General features: G+C 43.8%; 2 protein-coding genes and 1 long non-coding RNA gene across 3 annotated transcripts; 2 read left to right on the top strand and 1 right to left on the bottom strand.

The window, feature by feature from the left end:
- Positions 1-157: 157 nt before the first annotated feature.
- On the top strand, positions 158-4,833 carry LOC121342427. Its single transcript, XR_005953549.1, has 3 exons — positions 158-298; positions 513-723; positions 3,549-4,833. It is a non-coding gene; the product is annotated as an uncharacterized LOC121342427 (long non-coding RNA).
- On the bottom strand, positions 994-15,457 carry HMGXB4 (HMG-box containing 4). Its single transcript, XM_041416843.1, has 11 exons — positions 15,254-15,457; positions 13,139-13,244; positions 12,428-12,543; positions 11,031-11,106; positions 9,008-10,107; positions 7,763-7,844; positions 7,212-7,276; positions 6,815-6,920; positions 6,103-6,272; positions 4,859-4,981; positions 994-3,278 (listed from the first exon to the last, which is right to left on the bottom strand). Exons 2-11 carry the CDS (start codon positions 13,167-13,169, stop codon positions 3,234-3,236), a joined length of 1,914 nt encoding a protein of 637 aa, XP_041272777.1. The 5' UTR covers positions 13,170-13,244; positions 15,254-15,457; the 3' UTR covers positions 994-3,233.
- On the top strand, positions 14,926-15,708 carry LOC121342482 (serine/arginine repetitive matrix protein 1-like). Its single transcript, XM_041416968.1, has one exon. It carries the CDS (start codon positions 14,926-14,928, stop codon positions 15,706-15,708), a length of 783 nt encoding a protein of 260 aa, XP_041272902.1.
- Positions 15,709-20,930: the final 5,222 nt, after the last annotated feature.

Consider the following 20,930-nt stretch of genomic DNA (forward strand, 5'->3'; position numbering starts at 1 on the left):
GCCCCGCCGAGCCCCGCCGTGACGCCAGCGGCCGCCGCCCGGACCGGCCCCGCCGTGCCACGGGCTGAGGGAGGCGCAGAGCGGCCGCGGCTGCCGGGGTAGGGCGGTGTGCAAGCCGACGGGTCCCCGGTCCTGCTGGCCCTTAGCCCCCGGCCGCGGGAACCGAGGGGCCCCCGCCGCCGGGAGCCTCCGCCGCTTTCTGCCGCCACGCCGAGCTCGTGCAGAATACCCGGGAGCCTGAGCGATGCCCAAACCCCGGAAAGCCCGTGGCCATGGTTTTAGTTTTCCATAGCCCGGTGTGAGTAGGGAGTTAGGAAGACATTCTTTACTGTGAGGGTGGTGAGGCACTGGGGCAGGTTGCCGAGAGTTGTGGATGTCAATCCTTGGAAGTCTTCCAAGTCAGGCTGGATGGGGCTCTGAGCAAATTTTTTGTAGAAGGTGTCTCTGTGGCAGGGGTGTTGGAAATGATCTAAGGTCCCTTCCAACCCAAACCATCCTGTGACTCTACACAGGGTGGTTGGTACGTTCTGGGACGTGCTCCTGGCCTAGGCAACTGCCCTGCCCAAGCTGAGGCTGCAATCAACCAACACCCATACCTGGAGAACGGGGACGCGTTAATAACCAGCACAAATCCCGCTCTGACGCTGCCACGCCTGACTTCCTGCATCACACACCTGAGTCTCCTGTACCGGCGTCACCTGAACGCCACGAAGCTGAACTGAGGTGAGGCAGCACGGAAGATAAATGCCCTGGTGTTACTTGCAGTGCTCCATGCCACATCTCCCTTCTGGGGGTGTCCCAAGCAGTCAGGAACCTGAGCAATAATTTGGGTGACTGGTACTGCTGGAAACAGTACAGCTTGCCTGCCAAGTGAGTGAGTTTAGGAGGGTAAGGATTGGATGTGGTTTGCTGAGAAACACTAAATACAAGCAGTATCAACAGCTGCAGAAAACAGCACATACCAGAAATGAACGACAATACTCCAGAAGTTAAAAAAAAAAATTATATTGTAAGTACAGTACAAAAAAGTTTGTGTATAATTGTAATGTAATCTGGACCAAACAGCAAAGAAATAACAAAAATATAAAAACTGCTAAGTCTTGACAAAGTTTCCCTATAGTACCAAATACCACAAGATACAGATTATACAAAGTGTACAAATTTTAATAAAAATACAATACACCAGGGTCGTGTGTGTTTTTCACTCTTCAAGAGTTTTCAGTTGTACAGAGGACAAAGCTAAAGTTGATCCCCTTCAAAAGCTGATCTACCCCTTCAGCACAATGCTCTCAGCTGCGAAGGGCTGGAAAGAGCCGGTTATTTTGTGCTGCTCACAACAGCAGATGCTTTAGTATGGGCCAGCATCTGAAGCAGGATTGGACTGCCTCCCTCCTGGGCCCTTCCTATTTCCAGGCCCATTGGGATTTGTCCTAAGCTGTTAAAACATGTGTTCTGGCCTGATGGTCTGAGAACCTTCTGTGCCTCCTCTGCTGACAAAACCCCTCACTGCACTGAGAAAAGATCTGTAAGAGACAGACTACCTTGTACAGGCACATCTGGGGAATACGTGGCAAAGAGGCATGGGGAGAAAAACCCTCCGCACCCCAGGATTTAATTTACTTCTGATTTGGGGCTCAGCTACAATAAGGGACAGGTCACTTTCAACTGTCCTAAAAAACAGAAGCTAGACTTACTTGGAAGTAAAAAAATGCCCCTTCTCTAATTTAAAAACTTTCCTGTTACAGAGCTGATAAGGCCTGAGTCAAATGATATTTCAGTTGTTCTACCCATCTTCACAAGATAGCCTGCTTCTACAAACTCTTAGAATCTTCCTGGTGTTTCTTTACACAATGCCCATGTTTACTGCTATACATAGAGTTGATTCCTGCAGGAAGTGAACTGAAACAAACTTGATTCACATTTTTCACACACTGTTGGCTGAGGGAGGAATTTTTGCTTTTAAATTATGTATATATATATATAAATATATACACACACACACAGAGAAATATACAGGATAAATTAAAATCTGTTACAGATATTGGTAAAAGTTAAATACATGTGATATGAACACCACATACACATACATACACACAGACAAAAGCCTAAAAAGGAATCAAGTGTTCTCCTGCTGCTCCTCTTCCAGAGGAGCAGAAAACCAAACTCCAAGTATGTGGCTGGAAGGAAGAGAAACCGGTCCAATCAACCCACACGTGCCTTACTTGGCCGTAACTGCTTCAAACTGGCCACTGGTGGCTGCCTTGCAGCAGCACCACAGCTCCTGCAATAGTGCTGGTGAGAGAGATGGGGGATGAGCCATTTCACAAACCAGGGGCGAGACGGGCAGAAGCAACACAAATTTTTCCCATCTGCTTCTCTACTCCTTTCCATCAAAGCAGCCTGACCATGCCATGGAAAAATCAACAGGAGGTTCATTTTCTCAAGCCAGTGCAATGGGTTGATACATTGTGCTAATGATGACTTGAGTCCACAAGGAAAAATTGAACTTCTTGTCATCTACTTCACTTCAAATGCCAGCTACCAGACCAGCCAGCTGACACTGACAACTTTCAGTTATTACTGACTGAGGCGTGGGGGTTGGAGAAAGTGACCAAGAGGCAAAAAGCTATCCAGCTTCCCCTCAAGAAGTGTGTTTTAAACAGAAAGAGTTACAAATAGGGCTGGTGAAGAATTCAGTTCTATTCCCTGGTCCAAAATGTATCGTCTCTACCTGCCCACAGAATATCAGAATACTTTAGTTTGGACAGGGATATCTGGTCCATCTCCCTGCTTAAAGCAAGTACAACTAGAGCAGGCTGCTCATTCAGTTTTGAATATCATCAAGGAAGGAGAGTCAGCAACCTCTCTGGGCCACCTGTTTCAATGACTCCTCTCATGGAGACAGCTTTCTTGTTTATATTGAGAAGTCCGTTCTCTGTTTGCTTCCCCCACTACATCTGAATTTAAGGCAAATATTTCAAAAGCTTTCTGAATTCTCCATACAAAATACTTTCAGATTGGAGGACATTTCACCCACCAACACAAAAGGGTTTTCTCAGCTTACCTTCACAACTTTTCATAAAATACAAGTCAAATAGTTACAATCCTATGTATATACTATACACATATAAAACTTTAAAAGCCTCCACATGGAGCCCCTCGGGAGCGCCGGTGTAGTGCACGTACACAAGTCAGTCACACAGAGGTTGAGTACATCCCAGGATCCTTTCCCATCAAAGTCCAGGCATGATGTAGGCAATGTTGTCTAGTGTGTTTGACTGGGGAAAGAAATTCCGTGGTTTTTAGTGTCAGGTAATAACCTGAAATCCTGAAAAACTGGCACAGGTGAGGGTACTAAGCACAGTTACTTGGGTTACAAGTTATCATAGGATGAGACAACCAAAACTGTCTATTGATCACCTCTAATAGGGTGTCAGATGGCAAAAAGAAGTGCCTGTCAATTTTTCTTGGAAAATGTAACAGAATTCTGAGAGCAGGAATTCTTCTCAGGCCCATCAGAAAAAAAGACCCAGCTGTATGTTTTTCAGATGCAGTGTTTCTGAAGCCTGTGCCTGGATAGCTGAAGGAGACCTTCGCAGCAGCACCTTTTACTGAGAGATGGAGGAGCTGGAGCTGCACCAGTTACGATTCTAGAATTTAGCAATGCCACCTACTGTCTCAAATACAGATTGCAACACAACCGCTGGAGTTTATCCCTGTCTCAGAACACCACCGTCGTTATGTACCTGACTGTGAAAATCAGATTAATTATCAGCTCCTGAACACGATTTCCAGAAGTGAAGCACAGCTGCCATAATTCACTTAAAGCTCCATTGCTCCTTGTAACAATAAGTTGATTGAATTTCTAATAAACGCACCACTGGTCATGTGGCGTTACAGCTCTGAATAAACTTGGCAAGCAGGAAGGAAAAAAAGCATCAGTTTTTCCATGGTTAAGATGGGAACACCCCACTGACTCAGCTTTTGTGCATAGAGCCAGTTTGTGGGTGTTCACAGACTAAACTGTCAACTTTGTTCCTGTAGTTGACAATCCATTCTTGTAATGAATAAACGTTTGGGCTGCACTATTATGACATGTCAATTCACATCCCATTTTCATTGCCCCCTCTTCCAGATTTTTTAGTCTCTTAACTTTTGCAGATTGTATTTTTTTATTTTTGCTCCTCTCCTTTGCTGCTTTATTCATGTCTCTTGTAGGAAGTATGACTCCTGATGGCTGCTGCCATCTTAATCTATGTCCACATGAGGCTACACAGATGCCATGAGCTGTTGCTAAATCAGGGCTCAATATTAAGAGTTGCTTAAAGCAGAAAATAAACTGTAGTTATGCAGCTTCTGAAGAGAGAGACTATTTTTCTTTTCTCAGAGATTTCAGCCACTAGTAAAAGGTCCTACACTATCACATCAGGAATCCTGAGACCACAAATTGTTTTTTATGCTACTGAAGGAAAACCAGATTGTGGGATAAAGAGCAGCTAGAAGGTGGATTTTATTTTTATGGAAAATTAGAACTTTCAAAAATACTGGTTTACTTTTATTTGATTTAGACTGATTAACTCCATCATGACTAAAACAGGACCTACCCACACTGCAATCAATACTACAAATATTAGGTCAGTTGCCACTGGGAGAAAGAAAGGTTTCACAATATTGTACAGTGGTAGTATCTGTAAGATAAATATATCAATAAATATTCCTCTATAAAAGCCCATGACCGGGACAAATTTTCTTACTGCATTGGAATTGTAATTATATTACAATGATTAATCAAAAAAGCTCTATTTGTACTCTACTGAAATTAACAGAGCTAGGTAGAAAATAACCACAAAGAACTCACCAAAACATGCTTTGGGCAGCCATTCAACTCAGGCAGTTGTGTGGTCAGACATGCCAACGGGCCCAAAGCACAGATGATTGAATCTAGGAGTACTGACAAACTTCCTGAAACAGCCACCATTCCCTGGTAGGGAGAGAAGAAAAAAATTGTATACTCTTACACAGATACTGTATCTTCAGCTCCTCCAGTCCACTTTCACTATTTACACAGTAACAAAACTGTGCCTTGTCCTTCACAGAGAGACTGCTGGCTCAAAAACTTTACTTATCAGTAGGCAATGAACTCGCACAAGATAAAGGTAGGAATCAACAGAAAACCCAGAAAATTGTCGGTTGCATAAAATACTGATTCCACAAATTTTTGAAATATATTTTCTGTGCCATTTATTTTGTTAACTACAGGAGTCCTAATGACAATAGTTGTTTTATTTTTCAAGTTAAAGAAATGCTAAGCCTGTAACAAATACTTTAGTCATTGATATACTTTCAGGAAAGGGAATTTGTCTGTGTGCTTTTCTGGGCTCTGGCTGTTCCTCTCATGATCTCAAATCAGTCATACCAAAACCAAAATGCAAGAACATTTATTTCACTGTTGATAAAATAAGCAAGCATAGTGGGATGAGATTATCATGCTACTGATAAAACTCAGTGATACTATTTGAGAAAAATATGTTTTCTCCTTAGAAGCTGGGCTGAGTTCTCAGAGTATAAACATGCGAATGTACATTCCGAGTCACTGTCGTTTAAGAGCAGGAAACTATTAAAATGTGATATTATGTTACCAGGCAAGTTGAAACAATTGTAGCACCTATCCAAAGCGCTAGCAATATGGTACTGCCAGAAAACTAGAGGACATGCAAAAAACTTCTTGGGAAAGGCTGAGAGTTTTCTAAAAAGTAGAACAGTAACCGAAACTGACCAGAGACTGACAAATTAGCAAGGAAGTACTAAATCCAAGGTGAACATACAGCAAGAAAAGACTATAGAGTTTGCTGAACTACAAATTGGTTTCAAGGTCCTAGAACTGCAAAGCACCGTCTTTCTTTGATGCCTACTGTTTGCTGAGGCCTTTTATTTCACTGAAGATAAAGAACAATGCATCAAAGAAACAGGGCATGCCACCTCTAGTTTCTCTTCCTAACAGAAAACCACTGGTTAAACTTTCAAGAAAATAAAATAATCATCCCCTTGAATGCATTGTGTAGATTACAGGACATCACTGTGACATTGCTGTTACAAGCTCACCTCTGTTTCCTGCAGTCTGTGTCCAATGAGGCTCAGAGATTCACCCAGTAACTGTAAATGTGCAGCTACGTCAATGGGATCTGTCTCAGGGGCTTTGGCTGGTGAGGAAGGCACCACCACGGTGCTGGGGGGGGATTTTTTGTGAGGAGAAACCACTCCTGTTGGAGAAGCTGGAAAACACACTAATTAAAATTCCATATTCCTTGCTTTCACTCTTTTATTCACAAGCCTATTTAGTTACTAAAGTTCAAATCTCATAGGCATGATGCTTTAATATTTCTGTTGCCCCCAGTCCCACAGTCTTCAGAGTTGAAACTTTTTTCTTACATGTACAGAATGTCTACCTCAGCTGAATGCAATTGGGAAGATTTGGTATCAGAGATGCTAAACCAAGAACAACCATCTTCTCTCTAGCAGCAAATGAATCCCACTAGAACCTCCCTTCTGCCTCTTCTTCTTTTACATTTCAATCCTTAAACTGCCAAAACCAATACCATTCTATGAATCAGATAAGAAAATCTTTATGAAAAATGCTGACATCATTCTCACTCTCACAGAAAAGTTCATTTGACTATAGTGATTTAAATGTCATGCTTTGTGAGAAAGCAGGTAAGGAGGTGAAGCAGGTAAGGACCTTTGTTTTTTATTCCACAGGCAAAACTACTTTCTCTGTCCAAGAAAAGAGATGAGACAAATAAAGTGCAACAATTACCTTTAATTTTTGGTGCACCATCTGAAGATGATGCCTTTCTCTTCACAGTGGTGGCCTCTGCTTTATTCTGCTTGTGTTGGAGATACTGAGCTTTCTGTTTCCAGATCTGTAGTTACCATGGTAAGAAAAGAAAGATTCATAACATTAGGTAATTCTGTTACCTGATGCCAGCACCCAGAGGCAGAATGACATTACATAGCTAGGAGGTGAAGCAATCCCATGAGAACAAAATGAATGCTTTTATGTTTGCAAGGGCAAGATTTCCACACTTTCCACCATTACATGCTTTAAGGATATAGGTAACATATTTCAAGGCATCGTGGCAATGCTGCCACCATATTCTAAGTACTTAGTTCACAGAAATAATTTTACAAAAACATCTCACACAAACACTCACCAGTTTATCCTTCTCAGGTAGCTGCTTCCACACTTCTGCCAGTTTTTTACTTAGCTCTCCAAAATCTGGCAAAAAGAAAGAAAAGGAAGGAAGGAAGGAAACAAATTTGATCATAAAATCATGAAGAGAACATAGGAAATTTACCAGCCCCTCCATACACATTTAGGAAGCAAGCCATTCTACAACTGGAACTCTCCACACTGTCCTGAAAATGTGCATTCCTGTTACTCTTTAAAATTAATTAAAATAAAAAGAAAAAGCTGATAGCAGGAAGCTGAAGTCAGAGTGTTTACAGGAAAGTGACAACAAAGAAAGTAACTCTTTACATTAAGAAAAAGCTAGCAATTTCTTTACCTACATTCACAATTTAGTTAAAATAAAATTATAATACAACCATGAAATCCACTCCTAGCCTCTTTGCCGTATCTTATTCTAAATAATGTTGGCAGATTCTTTGCATTATGTCAAATTAAGAAGTTGGTCTGAAACAGAGACAATATGTTCTGACTGTTGTAAAATCAAGAGAAGAGAAGGCTGAATTATTCCCTTACCTATTCCAGGATGCTCAGACACAATAGTTGTACGATATTCCTTACAGAACACTTGATAAGCAGACATGTTTTTCTTCTTTGGCTAGTGAGAAGAAGAAAGGAAACAAAGATTTTTAATTATGATGAGACCTCCTCCAATTTAATAAGAACTTGGCATTTATTAAAGACTTAAAGAAAGATATGGTACTTAGGTCAGGAAAACTTAAAAAGCAGTCCTTTATGTCTCCTGGCTGAATTTAGTCTTTATGAAAGCACAGGAATCAGCCAGAAACAGTACAAGGCTTATGTTGCAAAACTCAAGAAGCTGCTATTCTAAATTCAGGATCAACATACAACGTTGTTAACGTATTTCAGTTTTAAAACCTATAATAAAACCCAGTATCTGTTATACAGATACTATATACACAGTACCTATTACAGATCTGTCAAAACAATTAAGTCCTCATGATAATGTTTTGTTCCATTCCTTGCATTGTTACAAAGCACTTCCATTTGGCAGGAAAAGACTGTGCAGTACATTGACAGCAAAGGTATTGCAATTGCTGAGCTATGATCAAGGAAAAATCCCTAACAGAAGAGGATGATGGCTCAAGAGATTTGGGCGCTGTCTGTCCATTTCCTCACACAAAGCATTATTTCTCTATCTGAACGTGCACAAGCTGCTTTTCCCCATTTACTTACACAGCTACAGTTATCTCGTTTGTAAACTCGCTCATACACTAGCTACCACTTCTGCCACTCATACCTTTATGCAGTAACCATGGAAAACTGAATATATAAGTACAGGACAAAAACGGGAACATGGAAGTCTGTTAGTATTAGAATTTCATTTGAATACAGGAGTAAATGGGCAAATATTTTCAATTTTCAAGTATCGGCTTGATTCCTTTTTACAGGAACTTTGATCACTAGTCCAAAAGTCTGCCTGGGAATAGCTACAGCCAGTCACATTACAAAAAGATGCAGATGTGCTTGGTACATGACCCACACCAAGCAAAATTAAGTATAATTTTCCCAGAGAACCTGTACTGGCTAAAGACTGTCTGTGCCACAAAGCCAGAGGAACATATATTCCTTCTGCTGCAAACAGAAATCACAGTGGCTGACACATTTTTCCAAACATGCTTCAGTTAAACCATTGGCATTGGTTATCCTTTGTGTCAATTTAACCTGCCTTTGTAATGGAGTGCTTAATTCACCCTTACCCACCACCCAATTTCTATTTTCCTTTCAAATTTTCCTTACTTTGTCTCTTTCTCTTTCCTTTTCTCTCTCCTTTTCTTTTTCTCTTTCTTTTTCCTTTTCTCTTTCCTTTTCTTTTTCTCTTTCCTTCTCCTTCTCTCTTTCCTTTTCTTTTTCTCTTTCCTTCTCCTTCTCTCTTTCCTTTTCTCTTTCCTTTTCCTTTTCCCATTTCTCAGCCTTGTCCTTCTCCTTGTCTTCCTTTTTCCTCCTCTTCTCACCTTGACCATCTGAGTGAAAAACAGCAGGAGGAGGTGGAGGGACAACATAGGGGGTACTGGCAGGTGGTGGTGACACTCTTACTTCTGCTACCGCCACAGGAGAGTGCCCAGAACTCTTTTTAGACTTGGAGTGCTTCTTCTCTCTGTGTTTCTCCTTGTCCTTTTTTTTCTTACTTTTTTTTGACTTCTTCTTCTTCTTGATTTCCCGGTAGGAGTCATCTATCACCAGCTCTCCAGCCTCCAACTCTCCACCAGAGGAAGAACCAGATTCTGGCGGTGCCTCCATACCTGAAACCTCGTACTCGCTTCCATGGCCCTCTGAATGAAGGGAGGTGTCAGCACCAAAACTCTCAGAAGGTGGATGTGAGTCCGGAAGTGGTTTGTGCTTTTTCCGGGATGACTTCAGGAAGTTCTGCAGATCATGCCCCAGCAGGAATGAGCCTTGCTCATCTCGAGCTGATTTCTTTGAAGATTTCTTTGCAGCTGCTGGTGCTGAAGAGTAGGATAAAGAATCATCATCTGCTGCACTACTTTTCTCTTTTGGTGAAAGGATGAGCTTCATCTTCAAGCCATCAGGTTCACGGAGAGTAAGAGTCTCTGTGTTCACATAGAGAGGTTTCATTTTTTTAGATTTGTGGGAGCTGCTGTCATCCACTGAGTGCTCCCCACTACTCCCACTCAGCTTCTTCTTGGGATGCTCCCTTCTGCTTTCAGAATGGGCAGAGGAAGAATGAGATGATTTTTCAGAGGTCCTCTTTGAAGACTTTGAGCTTGTGGCCAAAGGTGAATTGACAGCCTTAAGTAAATCCATGGTTGTATCAGCTGAGGATGGGCTAGAAGATGCTTTTTTCTTCTTCTTTGATGGTAGATCCAAAGGCGAGACACCTGAAAAGATCAAAAGAAATGTACGTTGAGATGACTCCCTCAAAGACGGCGAAGAAGGGAAGTGAGAATCCTGTGAGCCTCCTGATTACAGGTGACAGATTTACATTCTGGCTTAAAAAGAACCACAGCCAGCTCAGCACAGCCTTACTGATACAATTCAGAGGCTGTGACACCTGAGCTGGTCAAACAATTTAAGGAAGAGAGAGAAAGTAGGAAAGTTCTTGAAGTTTTGTGAAACTCCATTTGTGAGTTGTGAAATAAAATGTTTTGATGCAAATACATCTAACTGAAATCACACCTCAAGTGCAAGGTTTTTTTGACATTTTTAGTGAAGGTTAAACCAATGAATTGAAAATATGAGCTTTTTCTTTCTGTACACAGATACTGATGAAAGATTAAATTTCAACTTGACTTTCTACTTCTATTGAGCCAATAATAAATCCTAAATGTGTTAAGCTTCTATGAGCCAAATTGTCATTTTCTGGCCAACTTACTAATTGTGAGACTAACTGAACAGAAAAGCATTTATTTTTCAACCTCAGATATTCTATTTTTATAAATTCAGAGAAAGTTATACTACCTGTAAGTATAATTAGTTTTCAATGCAATTGGCAAACAAGAAAAACAAATGTCAAATGTGAAGGCATGAGTAAGAAAACTACAACTTGTCAATGAAAAGGGGATGGAAGATCTTCACCCCCTACAATGGCAATTTGTTAAGGTAGACTGAAAATATAATTCCCTAACCTTCTGCTGTCTGGTGCTGATCAGTGTCAGGTTTCTGATTAGCTGTTCTAAGGCAGGTTGATGTACTGTCCTCCTGTAAAATGCTAACCACAAAGCTTGATGACACTGGTTTAAGAGCATCCTTTCCTTGAAGTCATGATCTATTAGCCCCTTCTCCTGCTCCATTACTACCTTACCTCTGTAGCAGAATTCATCAGAGGAATGCTTTCTCTTCTTTTTGTGAGCTTCTGTCCCTGGAAAAAACTCACTGTCCTGGAATAAGAAGACAAAAACTGCTGTCAAAAAGGAGGAAAATAATATGAGAGTCACATGGACTATTAGCAGATAAATATTTATAGGAGGTAACTGCTGTAACATCAAGGATCTGTAGGTATGAAACAGGATCATCTTTCTATGTGCTAAAGAGAACCTACTCTGTCCCCTAGAGCACACAGTGTAGGTTTGAAGTAAGACAAAACACATGCTACAGGAGGTGGGAGAATACAAAACATATCATTAGTCAGGATTGGTTTCAGCACAAAGGTCACCTAATTGACATCGAGCTTTCTGTAGGCACAGCAGCACAACAGGGCTCCAAGGAAACTGAAAGACAGATCTCTGCAGGGAGACCCCCAAGTGAGAGGAGCAACAGCAAAGAAAAAGCACATTTGCAAAGTGTTGAGATATGGGCAATGCAAGCCATCACTTAAAAATCAGCTGAGAAGTTGATAAAAGACAGACATCTACCCTTTAATAAAGCTAAGAATTAACTTCAGATACATAGACTGTCAAGCCTTGAAAACAAAGGAGAACAGTTCATGCTTACTGTGCTGAAAAAGAAGTAACAGGAGGTACAAAGAGATGACAACCAGAATGATGGGACAAAAATACGTCCTTAATATGCCATGTCACCTAATTATTATCTGTGGCTTGATCAATTTATGAAACAGAAATTGAAGCTCCTCTAAAGAATTCTAACCACATGGTAGAAGATTTTAATTTTAAATAAGAACTGGCTTTTGAGAGTAAAAAAAAACCCCAAATCACTAGATAGTCACCTCTGAGCTAACAGCAGAAATTGTAGCTCAAAGAGGAAAGCTTTAAAGAAACTTAAGTTGCCACTATGTGGCACTCACTAAGTGTGCAACTCTCATTTCAAAGGGTTAAGGCCCCAAAGAGGCAAACACGGGAAGTTCATGCTTCTCAAGAGCCATCCTTTCAGGCTGTCTGCAGAATCAGGATGACAACAGTGCATCAGTTAATATTTTATCCATCCTTTGCTGCCTATTTCTACAACTATAAGTGCTATTTTTTAAAAATGTGTTTAAGAAGTTATTCATAGCATTTTCTTACTTGCAAGGTATATCCCATCAACTCAGGGACAACACTCCTACTACCTCATTTTCTGAGGCCAGAAAAATTGGAATCAGGGATTGATCCCCCCCTTTTCCACAGGAAAGTTACTGAACAATACAGGACATGATTAGCAGCTCTTGCTGTCTTCCACATTTCTGCATTTCTAAACAAAAAACAAATCGAAAGAAGGACAAGAAACCCATTCCATCTCTTGAACCTTTTCTCTGAGGGTTTCTACCTGAGCTGCTATCTCATCTTCCTCTTGCAGGAGATCCTTGTACGAGCGCTTTTTCTCTCGCTGTATCCTGCCAGGTGCCAGCCCGTCATCAACACTTCGGTGACTCTCTAGGGACTCTGTGATTTATGTGAAATGGGAAAAAAAGGAAGAAATTAAATGCCACATTAAGGGGTGACAGACAAGTGGACCACTCCTAAAATAAGCTAACAGAGGATACTGGCACAGAGTGATGTACAGAACCCAACAAGCACAGAGGTCTGAAAAGTAACATACAGTCCGTACTGTCTGACCAGAGGGATGGGGCTTGGTGCTCTAACACAATCATGTCTCTAATGCCTGTATGCTCCTTCCTAAATACAAGTGGACCCAGAAATGTTACCACAACTAAATGTGTCATTATCCCTCATCCCCTGTCCCACTGACTTGTCAGGGAGAAGAAAGGCTGCAGTGGCAGAGTTCCCAATCAGGGTGTCTGCAGTAGGAAATACCACCCATTTCTCTCAAGTTCTAATCCCAGGGCTTTACACCTGAAAATGAAAGGCTTGGGATCCTCCAATATCTTGGCCAGGTAAAATTTAAGGGCTCCACAGCACCCTAACTTCTTTCCCACTCTGACTGCATGGCCTGGCAAGGGCTGCAAAGGGCACCCTTTAAAATATTGTATTGTTTATTCTTTTTGCAAATCCCTCTGAGATTATGAAGCAGTCATACCTTCTTTCTTCTTGGCGCCATCATAAGCCATGGTGGTCCTGCAGGAGCCTGTGAATGAGCTGCCACGTCTGGGCTCCTTCCCCCGTTCCCATCTATAGGAAAAGGTCTGAGAAACAGAGAATGAAAATAACCCTTCCATAAAGAAGAATCACTGTGTAAATGGGGAAACTTTCTCTGAACCAAATAAGGATTCTTTGGAAGACAGTGGGAAAGGAAATGATTGGTCACTCTTCAGGCCTGACAGATTTGGGCTTTTAAATCCAAATTGATATTGTATTATTTTAAAGATAGAATATACCACCCTTTCTTATACAATATCTGAATCACTGAACTAATTTATTTGCAAAAATAGAAAAAAGGTGAGAAGACAACTGAGTTTGATTTTCATGACACCCTGTGTCAAAGCCATTTTTTGTCAGGAGCCACCATAGCAAAGAGTGGGTTGTGTAAAGAGATTTCAAACCCTTGAGTCTCAGATGAAGTGAAGGGAAAGAGACCAGGCAGAAGGTATTAAATTACAAAGGAATTATTAGTTGGGTTTTTTTTTTTTTTTTTTCTTTTTTTTACTAGAGGATCACACACTTTGTATTACAGGTGTGCATCCTTCTGATGTGTTTCCCAATGCTACCACTGCAGCCATTCTGAATGCCAGCCTGGGCGAGGGGATGGAAGAGAGCACTCCTTTTAGCTAGGCCTGCAGCAACCCAAGCTCTGCCCCCCAGGTTTCAGGCCTCCTCTAAGTGAGCCACTGTGCCAGAGGGGCACACAGCAGGACAGTGCTGCCGTAGAACAGCCACACTCAGGTTCTCTCAGAGCAATCTGCTTTTGTTCCTCTGCCAGTGACCAGCTCAGCAAGATCAACCTTTTGCTCCTATGGGATTAATCCACTCGTTGCCAGCTGCCTTTGTGTGTTTGTGCACATGTGCAAACATCCAGCCAGCTCATCCCAGCAGTCAGGGTAATCTCACCACACTGAAGCTACATGGGAATATTTGGGAGCAGGGAACCTGTGCTTGTACATCCTCCATGGAACTCAATTTTATAAACTGGCCGAGGCTGACAATGTACAACTCATTCATCCTACAGTGGTTACTTAACTGATACAACAAAGTCACAACTAAATCAGGCTTGTGGGTACGCAGGAGATGTTTCTGTTTAAATTCATAGGAATACATGCTATTTCTTCAGGTTTTGGGAAAACAGTGCAGAATGTCGAGACAATGGTGTGACCATCATGTATTGCTGGTAGCAAACACAAGGTTTCCACCTATACACAAGACCATTGCATATGTGCATGTAGAGAGCACTGCATTCAGCAATAAAAAAAGAGCATCTTGCCACTTGTGGGCTAGTGATCTTAAACCAGACACGCTGTCAACATTTTGTGCTGTTTGTTTGTCATACAGACTTCAGTGAGAGGACACACAACACCAGAGTATTGTGCTCAAGGCAGAAAGGACCTAATACAGATACTGCTCTGCAAAACAAAGCTGAAGACGGTCATTCATGAATGGGTGACTTGGAGAGCCTAAGATTTCTTTGCACCTACATGCATACCTTTCAGTCTCTTCTTAAATCTTATCTGCTTGGCAAGGACAAAGGTAGATTCCGCCCAAAGGTGCTCACAGCCCAGACCTCCAATCCGGCAAACACAAAACATACCCCTCACTACTCTCATCTTGTAAACCTCAATTAGGCTCCCCTGCTTCAAACTGCCGGGTTTCAGCAGCGACGGCACAGGCTCAGTGGGGAAGCTCGCCCTGCACGTCTCCCGCTCCTTAGCGCACATGCCTGCGGGTTCAAGGCCCAGCCTTGCTCTTCCGCGGCCCCGGGGCTCCGCACGGACCCCCGCCCCTCGGTCCCGCTGCCGACCGGCTGCGGGGGCGGCTCCCTCGCCCCCGGCGCTCCCAGCTCACGGCACCGGGGCCGTGAGGGCAGACGGCGCCGCCGGCAATTCCGCGCGCAGCCGCGGGCGCGAACCCTCCGCGGGCACGGACCGGCAGACGGCCCGTCCTGCGCATGCGCCCCGACACCCCCCGGAGCCCGGGCCCCGCAGCCGCCGCCTCCGTTCAAAGCGGGCTCGTCCGCCCCGCGCCCGCCCGCGCGTCCCCTCACCCGAGCGGGCTCCAGCCTCACGCCAGCCCGAGGCTCCGCCCCCGCAGCAGGCCCGGGCGTGCCCCGACTGCGGGGCCGCCCAGCGGCGACAAGGCCCGCCGCCGCCGAGCCGCGGCCGCAGGGTGGGGACGGGCCGCGGCCGCCTCACTCGGCCCCGCCGCTTCCCGCCGCGCCGCCGCCCGCGGCCGCCATCTTGGACAAGGAGACAAGGGACCCGCGCCAGCGCCGGCCAGCCGAGCGCCGAGCGCCTCCAACGCGGCACCCGCGGGGCGGGGCGCCGGCTTGCCGAGCGCATCGATGAGCGGCGTGTCCCCGCGGGGCAGTGCGACACACCGGGGCACACCGGGACAGCTGTGCCCGGCCCGGCTGCGACCCCAGCACCGCCAGTGGAGGGGTGCCCACCGTGGGGCTTGGCACACCCGGCACAGCTTCCCCTCCCTTGCCGGTGTCCGTAGGAGACTGAGCAGGCTGGGCTCGCAGCCCGGGCCGGTGTTGGCTGCTTGTTGCTGCCGTGGTGGGTCAGGCGGAAAGGGTGAAATGCTGTTATTAAACAGTTAAAAAGCCGGCACTCCCATGAGATTAGCCGCACACGCACATGAATGGGCACATCTCCCTGAAGACTGATTCCCCGAGGAAGCGAGCGGGCGCGCTGCACAGCTGGGAGACAAGGCCGGGCCCGCTCGGGAATGCCGCCCGCGCACCCGTTGCTGTCCTTCGTGCAAAGGCGACAGACAGGCAAACTGCCCCCAGCATCTTCCAAAGGGCTCACTCATTACTGCAAAGGCTTCAAGACAGAGGTTTAAAAAAACCTCAGGAAACAGCCTGGTTAGAAAAGAATCCTTTTCCCCACTAGGTTAGCCCTTCTTCAGTCTGACCTGTTGGGAGATTCAACAAACCTCATTTCACCGTCACATTAAATCTCATCATCTCCACAGATGCGAGAGCTGCCGTGTTATTTAGGTGTCGGCTGCTACCCCCGTGACTCTGGCAGAGCTGCTCACGGTGTCACGCTGTCTGCAGGCTGTGTCCCCAGCCCGGGGTTAGACCTGACCCGTCACACGCGGCCATTCCCCAGCCCCTACAGATCCGCCTTCTGCTCCTGCTGATGCTTTTGTGTCCTAACAAGTACAGAATGATGATGGTCATTATTTGCAGTCCAGCAGGGCCTAGAGGAATTTGAAAAGAATAGAGGCCTATGCCTGTTACGCTGTGTGGAAGTGTAGTTTGATCCAAAGTGAGGGGTACAGCCTGTACACACGGCTCAGCGTCTGCAAGTGCAGCTGCTGGAACACAGCAGGGCCAGCCCCCAGGCTGAGCACAAAGCCTGCGCTGATGTTCTCATGCACCAAAATCACTCTGTGCCCTCCAGACCATAACTGAGGGAGGAATCACCAAGATGGACAAGTGCCTCTGCAAATTTATGATCAGGATCTTGCCAGAGCTGAACCTGACATGACCTACTCCTTTACTTCTACTGATTGGTGATATTTCTGGGCGTTCCAGTGGTGGATTCATACCTCATTTGACAGTGCACAGCACAACAAAATCACAGTTCCCATGTTTTTATAGTCTGCAGCTTTCTTGCTCGTACTACAGGCTGTACAAAAACATCTATGGACATAACAGAAACATCAGTCAGCTCCTGGGAGCTCCTGGCCTGTGGGTCAGGTGGAGGTAGAATGGGAGCAAGCCAGAAGAAGCTGTGAGCATGGTTGGGAGAGGCTACGTGCAGCCCAAAGAAACAGATTGCTTTGAAAATTGAGAGCTTAAATTATCCTGGTATTTGATGATAGCAAATTGGTGAAGCATTTGGTAATGATAGCTAGTAAATGCATGGTGGTAGTATGTTTAATATTCTGCACTCTAGAAAGAGAAAGCACATGAGGTCCCCTGCAGTTTAATGTTTTTAGTGCTGGATGGTTCATAGGTATTAGATGGTGTCAGGACTGTGTGTATATGAGAGAGAATGAATTTGCAGGTAAATTTGCAAAAATGAACATCTAGCATATCTAGGATACTTGCACATAAAGCCACTGAAGTACCAATCATTCCGACTTCCCTTGCTGAGATCCATCCAAGTTTCTTTCCTCCCACAGAACAAACATAATAGTAATAGTAATAATAGGAATTGTAATAGTAGCAACAATAACATATAGTCCCTTTTACTGCACTTTTCATCAGAGAAGAAATGCTGAGAAAAAGTAATTTCAATCATTCCCATTCTTCAGGGCTCATAAAGGGAACCAGCCAGCACAAAACATTGGCATTTATTGGGTGCTTTCAGACAGCTTAGCCTTTTGCTTTTCTAGAAAATCCAGGAATCTCTTTAGAGTATACACCTAGATTAAACAGGTCAGGTGGGGAAAGTGTCAGAATGCTGATAGCAAATTTAAGAGAGTCACAACCCCTTCAAATTCTTAACACTTGACAGAATTGTTTCTTTGTACTCTGGAATATAAGAGGTCATAGCAAGGGAATCAGAAAATCAAACAGTCCTTATAGCTTTTAAGACCTGAAGTGCAACTTCAATCAGTTTCAGATTGTTATGAGAATATTGCTTATTCCTTTTGCTCAGAGCAGCTTGCATTCTTTTGCCTACATCCCTGGGAAAGAAACGGCCAAAGGGTACATGGTATGTTCCCTCAGGTGTCCTCTTGGCTGTGAGTTACACATTGTATAAATGCTCTCAGCAGTGCAGAACATGTTAGGATGTGTGTATAGTTCCCTGTGCTTAATGCAAGAATAGCTATGTGCTAAGGACTTACTGCCCATGAAGCCTCCCAATCTGGCCTTGCTTTCCCCACTTTATTTCCACTATGCATCCTTGTCTGCTTATTTTCTCCTGACTGAACAACAGTCCAAGCTGCTAGATTTAGTAGCCCTCTTTTGTTTCATTGGGTTTTAGTACTTAGTTTTGTGGTGTGTCAAGTGCAATGAGTGTAAGAGGAATGAGTAATGAGCACGAGCTTACAACCACGTTATGTACTGAATTAAATTCAGCACTCAGCTGTGTGAACAATTATCAATTTTACCTGTCATAGTTTTGCATTTCATAAATCTCTTTTCACTCCTTTCCGTTTCTCCCTGGAAATATTTTTTCCCTAGATTCTGAGATGATTTGGCATTAACTGGAGTGGGACCTGGTTTAAAACCTCTTCTCTCCACCTGTGAAAGAAAAGCAGCACACAGGCAGTGCTACTCTTGTAGCACTCCTTAGTCCTGTTGCTTGTTTTGCACAGTGTTACTCTTCTCTGTGCACATTATAGCTCTTGTGTGTTCAGCTACCAAGCTGTCCTTAAACAGGAAAGTAGAGGAAGTGACCACAATGTCATAATGACTTTAGGTGTAATGAACTTTGCTTGCTTGCTTGCCAGTTGCCTCACCCATGTAATTTCCTTAGTCTTATTATAAGCAAGGCTGGTGACTCCTCTTTGGATACAAGGACTTGCTTCCTTAGAGAATCAAAACTTCAAAAGATTTTTTATGTGCATTGTTTCAGTGTTGGGGCTTTATTTAAATTACTGCTCGTTTGTCTTTGCTTTTTTGCAGGATGCATTACTTTTCATGCCTCTTCATCTTTCAGTACAGTCATTAATGAAACCACAAAGGTGTGTGCATTCATTTGTAATGTCAATACAGCAGCCTGAATGTTCCCTGGAGCCACAGCATCTGTCACAGTGAGGACACACCTTCTCCTCCTGCTCCTCGTGCTGCACCCTCTGCATTCATGCTGAGAGAGCTAAGGTGAGATGGGAGGTCACTCCCTCTGGAAGGGAAATAGTATGGTAAACTACAGTAGGATTTGTGGGGTCTGGAGAGGAAGAGCCTGTTCTTGGAAGTGGTTACGCAAAGGGGAAAGGACTATACCTGGCTGATACACAAAAAGGAAAGGCTAAATAAATACAGACAATCTGTCAGCATTGAATTTGCCTCTTTTCACTGACTTTGCTGTCTCCCTTCTCACCACCTGCCAGGGAGGTAGAATTGGTGTTATCTGAGTTTCACAGAGCCATGCAAGGCCTATTGCATTGCTTTCAGCACTGAGGTTGTTCTCCATGCCTGTTCTATGGAGACCTTGCTGGTGTCTGCTCACAGCCCTGGTCCCATGAAACAGCAGGCATTCATCTCTATTATTGGTTTGCATTTTCCTTTTTTCCCTTGAATCTGTTAATTTATTTAAATTCCTCCTCTCATACCTTGATTCCATTATAATCCTCTTCTGTACAGGTCAGACTGACCTGCTCTTCTCTTCTTAGACATTGTAGCATGATCCTTCACGTTTAGGAAAAAATGCCTGTAACTCTGGGGTGCTTCATTCCTGCAGCTTTCTGTTTATGATAGATCAAGGGTGTTGACATCTGGGTAGCAGAAATGACCATATTACTAATATTTCCCTCCAGATAATGTAGATGGCTCATGGCTGTTTCTGTGGACCAAGCCTGCATATTGCCTCTGCTTCTGGCTATAGATGCCAGTGCTGGAGATCAGAAGTTTTGGGAAAAGCAGGAGATTTTACCGTTACCTGAACAGCTGAAAAGTGGCAGTGGAGTTTGCAGAGGCTAGCAACAGGACAGTGCTGCCTGCAAAATTCTTGAGATGCCAGCCGAGGTAATGCCAAACTTGTGATTGTAGTGTGCCATGTTCTATGGAGCTGCTGCAAAAATATGGGCAAGAGACAACATGTGGAAAGGCGCCAGACTCACAAGGGCTGGAGTCACAGTAAAGGCCAGGAAATGTACTGATGTGATGAGAGCTGAGGAATAACAAAAAGTTATGAATTGCAGAGTGGTATGTGTTGGGAGAAGTTGGGGGTGTTAGAGGACATTTTATGTGTTTTACATAACAGGTAATTTTCAATGCTTTCAGGGTCACGGGATAAGACAACATGATCTGGGTCATCAAGTGCTGTTCCCTGCTACTGTAGGCCCACTGTCATTCAATCCCTTATTGTGAACTGATCAATCTTTATCCTTAAAGTAATCACATCTCATTCCCCCTCAATGCTCACTGGGAGACCGAGTCTCTTTTGTCTGATGGTTAGGAACCATCTCCTAATTACCAGCTTAAATGTATACATGGTTAGCTTGCATTCATTTGTTCTTGTGCCAACATCTTATTTTACCTAATATAATTATTGTTTTTTTGTGGCTGTTTTTGCTCAGAAGTATTTATAGAAAGCTGTTGTACCTGCACTCATTCTCATTTTGCAAATAGAATATGTCACTCAAAGGAAAGAAAAACTGTACTGTATGGAGACATCAACCCCTCTTTCCCCAAATGCGTAAAAGCAGTTAGCCCTTGGTATGGAGGTAAATATAGCTGGTCAGGGATACAGTGACTCACTGTATCCTGTATTCAGTGAATGCTGTATACAGTGAATCACAGTTTTTTGTGATACCACTGTTGTTTGCAAGCTAGCTTAAAGAAGCCTCACCTCTCACTGTGCCACATCTGAAATAAAATTAAGTGAAGCTCACTTTTCTGTGTTACAGGAGAACCTAAAAATAATGACCTGTGGCTTTGCAACCTGGTACAAGACAACTATCTAATGGGCAATTCTGCAGTCCAGGCTGTGGCTGAGCTCATGCTGGGAAAGATGGAGGAATGAAAGGCCTCTATAAAATTAATTTTAGCTGTGCTTTGCACCAAGCAGACAGAAGAGTCATAAAGTTGAGCT

This window comes from Onychostruthus taczanowskii, unplaced genomic scaffold, assembly GCF_017590055.1.
Source record: "Onychostruthus taczanowskii isolate IOZ18803 unplaced genomic scaffold, ASM1759005v1 scaffold53, whole genome shotgun sequence".
Taxonomy (NCBI): Eukaryota; Metazoa; Chordata; class Aves; order Passeriformes; family Passeridae; genus Onychostruthus; species Onychostruthus taczanowskii.

Coding starts and splice junctions, on each gene's coding strand:
- HMGXB4 (XM_041416843.1), bottom strand. CDS start 13,169: ATGGCTTATGATGGCGCCAAGAAGAAAGAAG. Junction 12,544..13,138: donor TGGCGCCAAGAAGAAAGAAG/GTATGACTGCTT, acceptor CATAAATCACAG/AGTCCCTAGAGAGTCACCGA. Junction 11,107..12,427: donor AAGATGAGATAGCAGCTCAG/GTAGAAACCCTC, acceptor TTCTTATTCCAG/GACAGTGAGTTTTTTCCAGG.
- LOC121342482 (XM_041416968.1), top strand. CDS start 14,926: ATGCCTGCGGGTTCAAGGCCCAGCCTTGCTCTTCCGCGGCCCCGGGGC.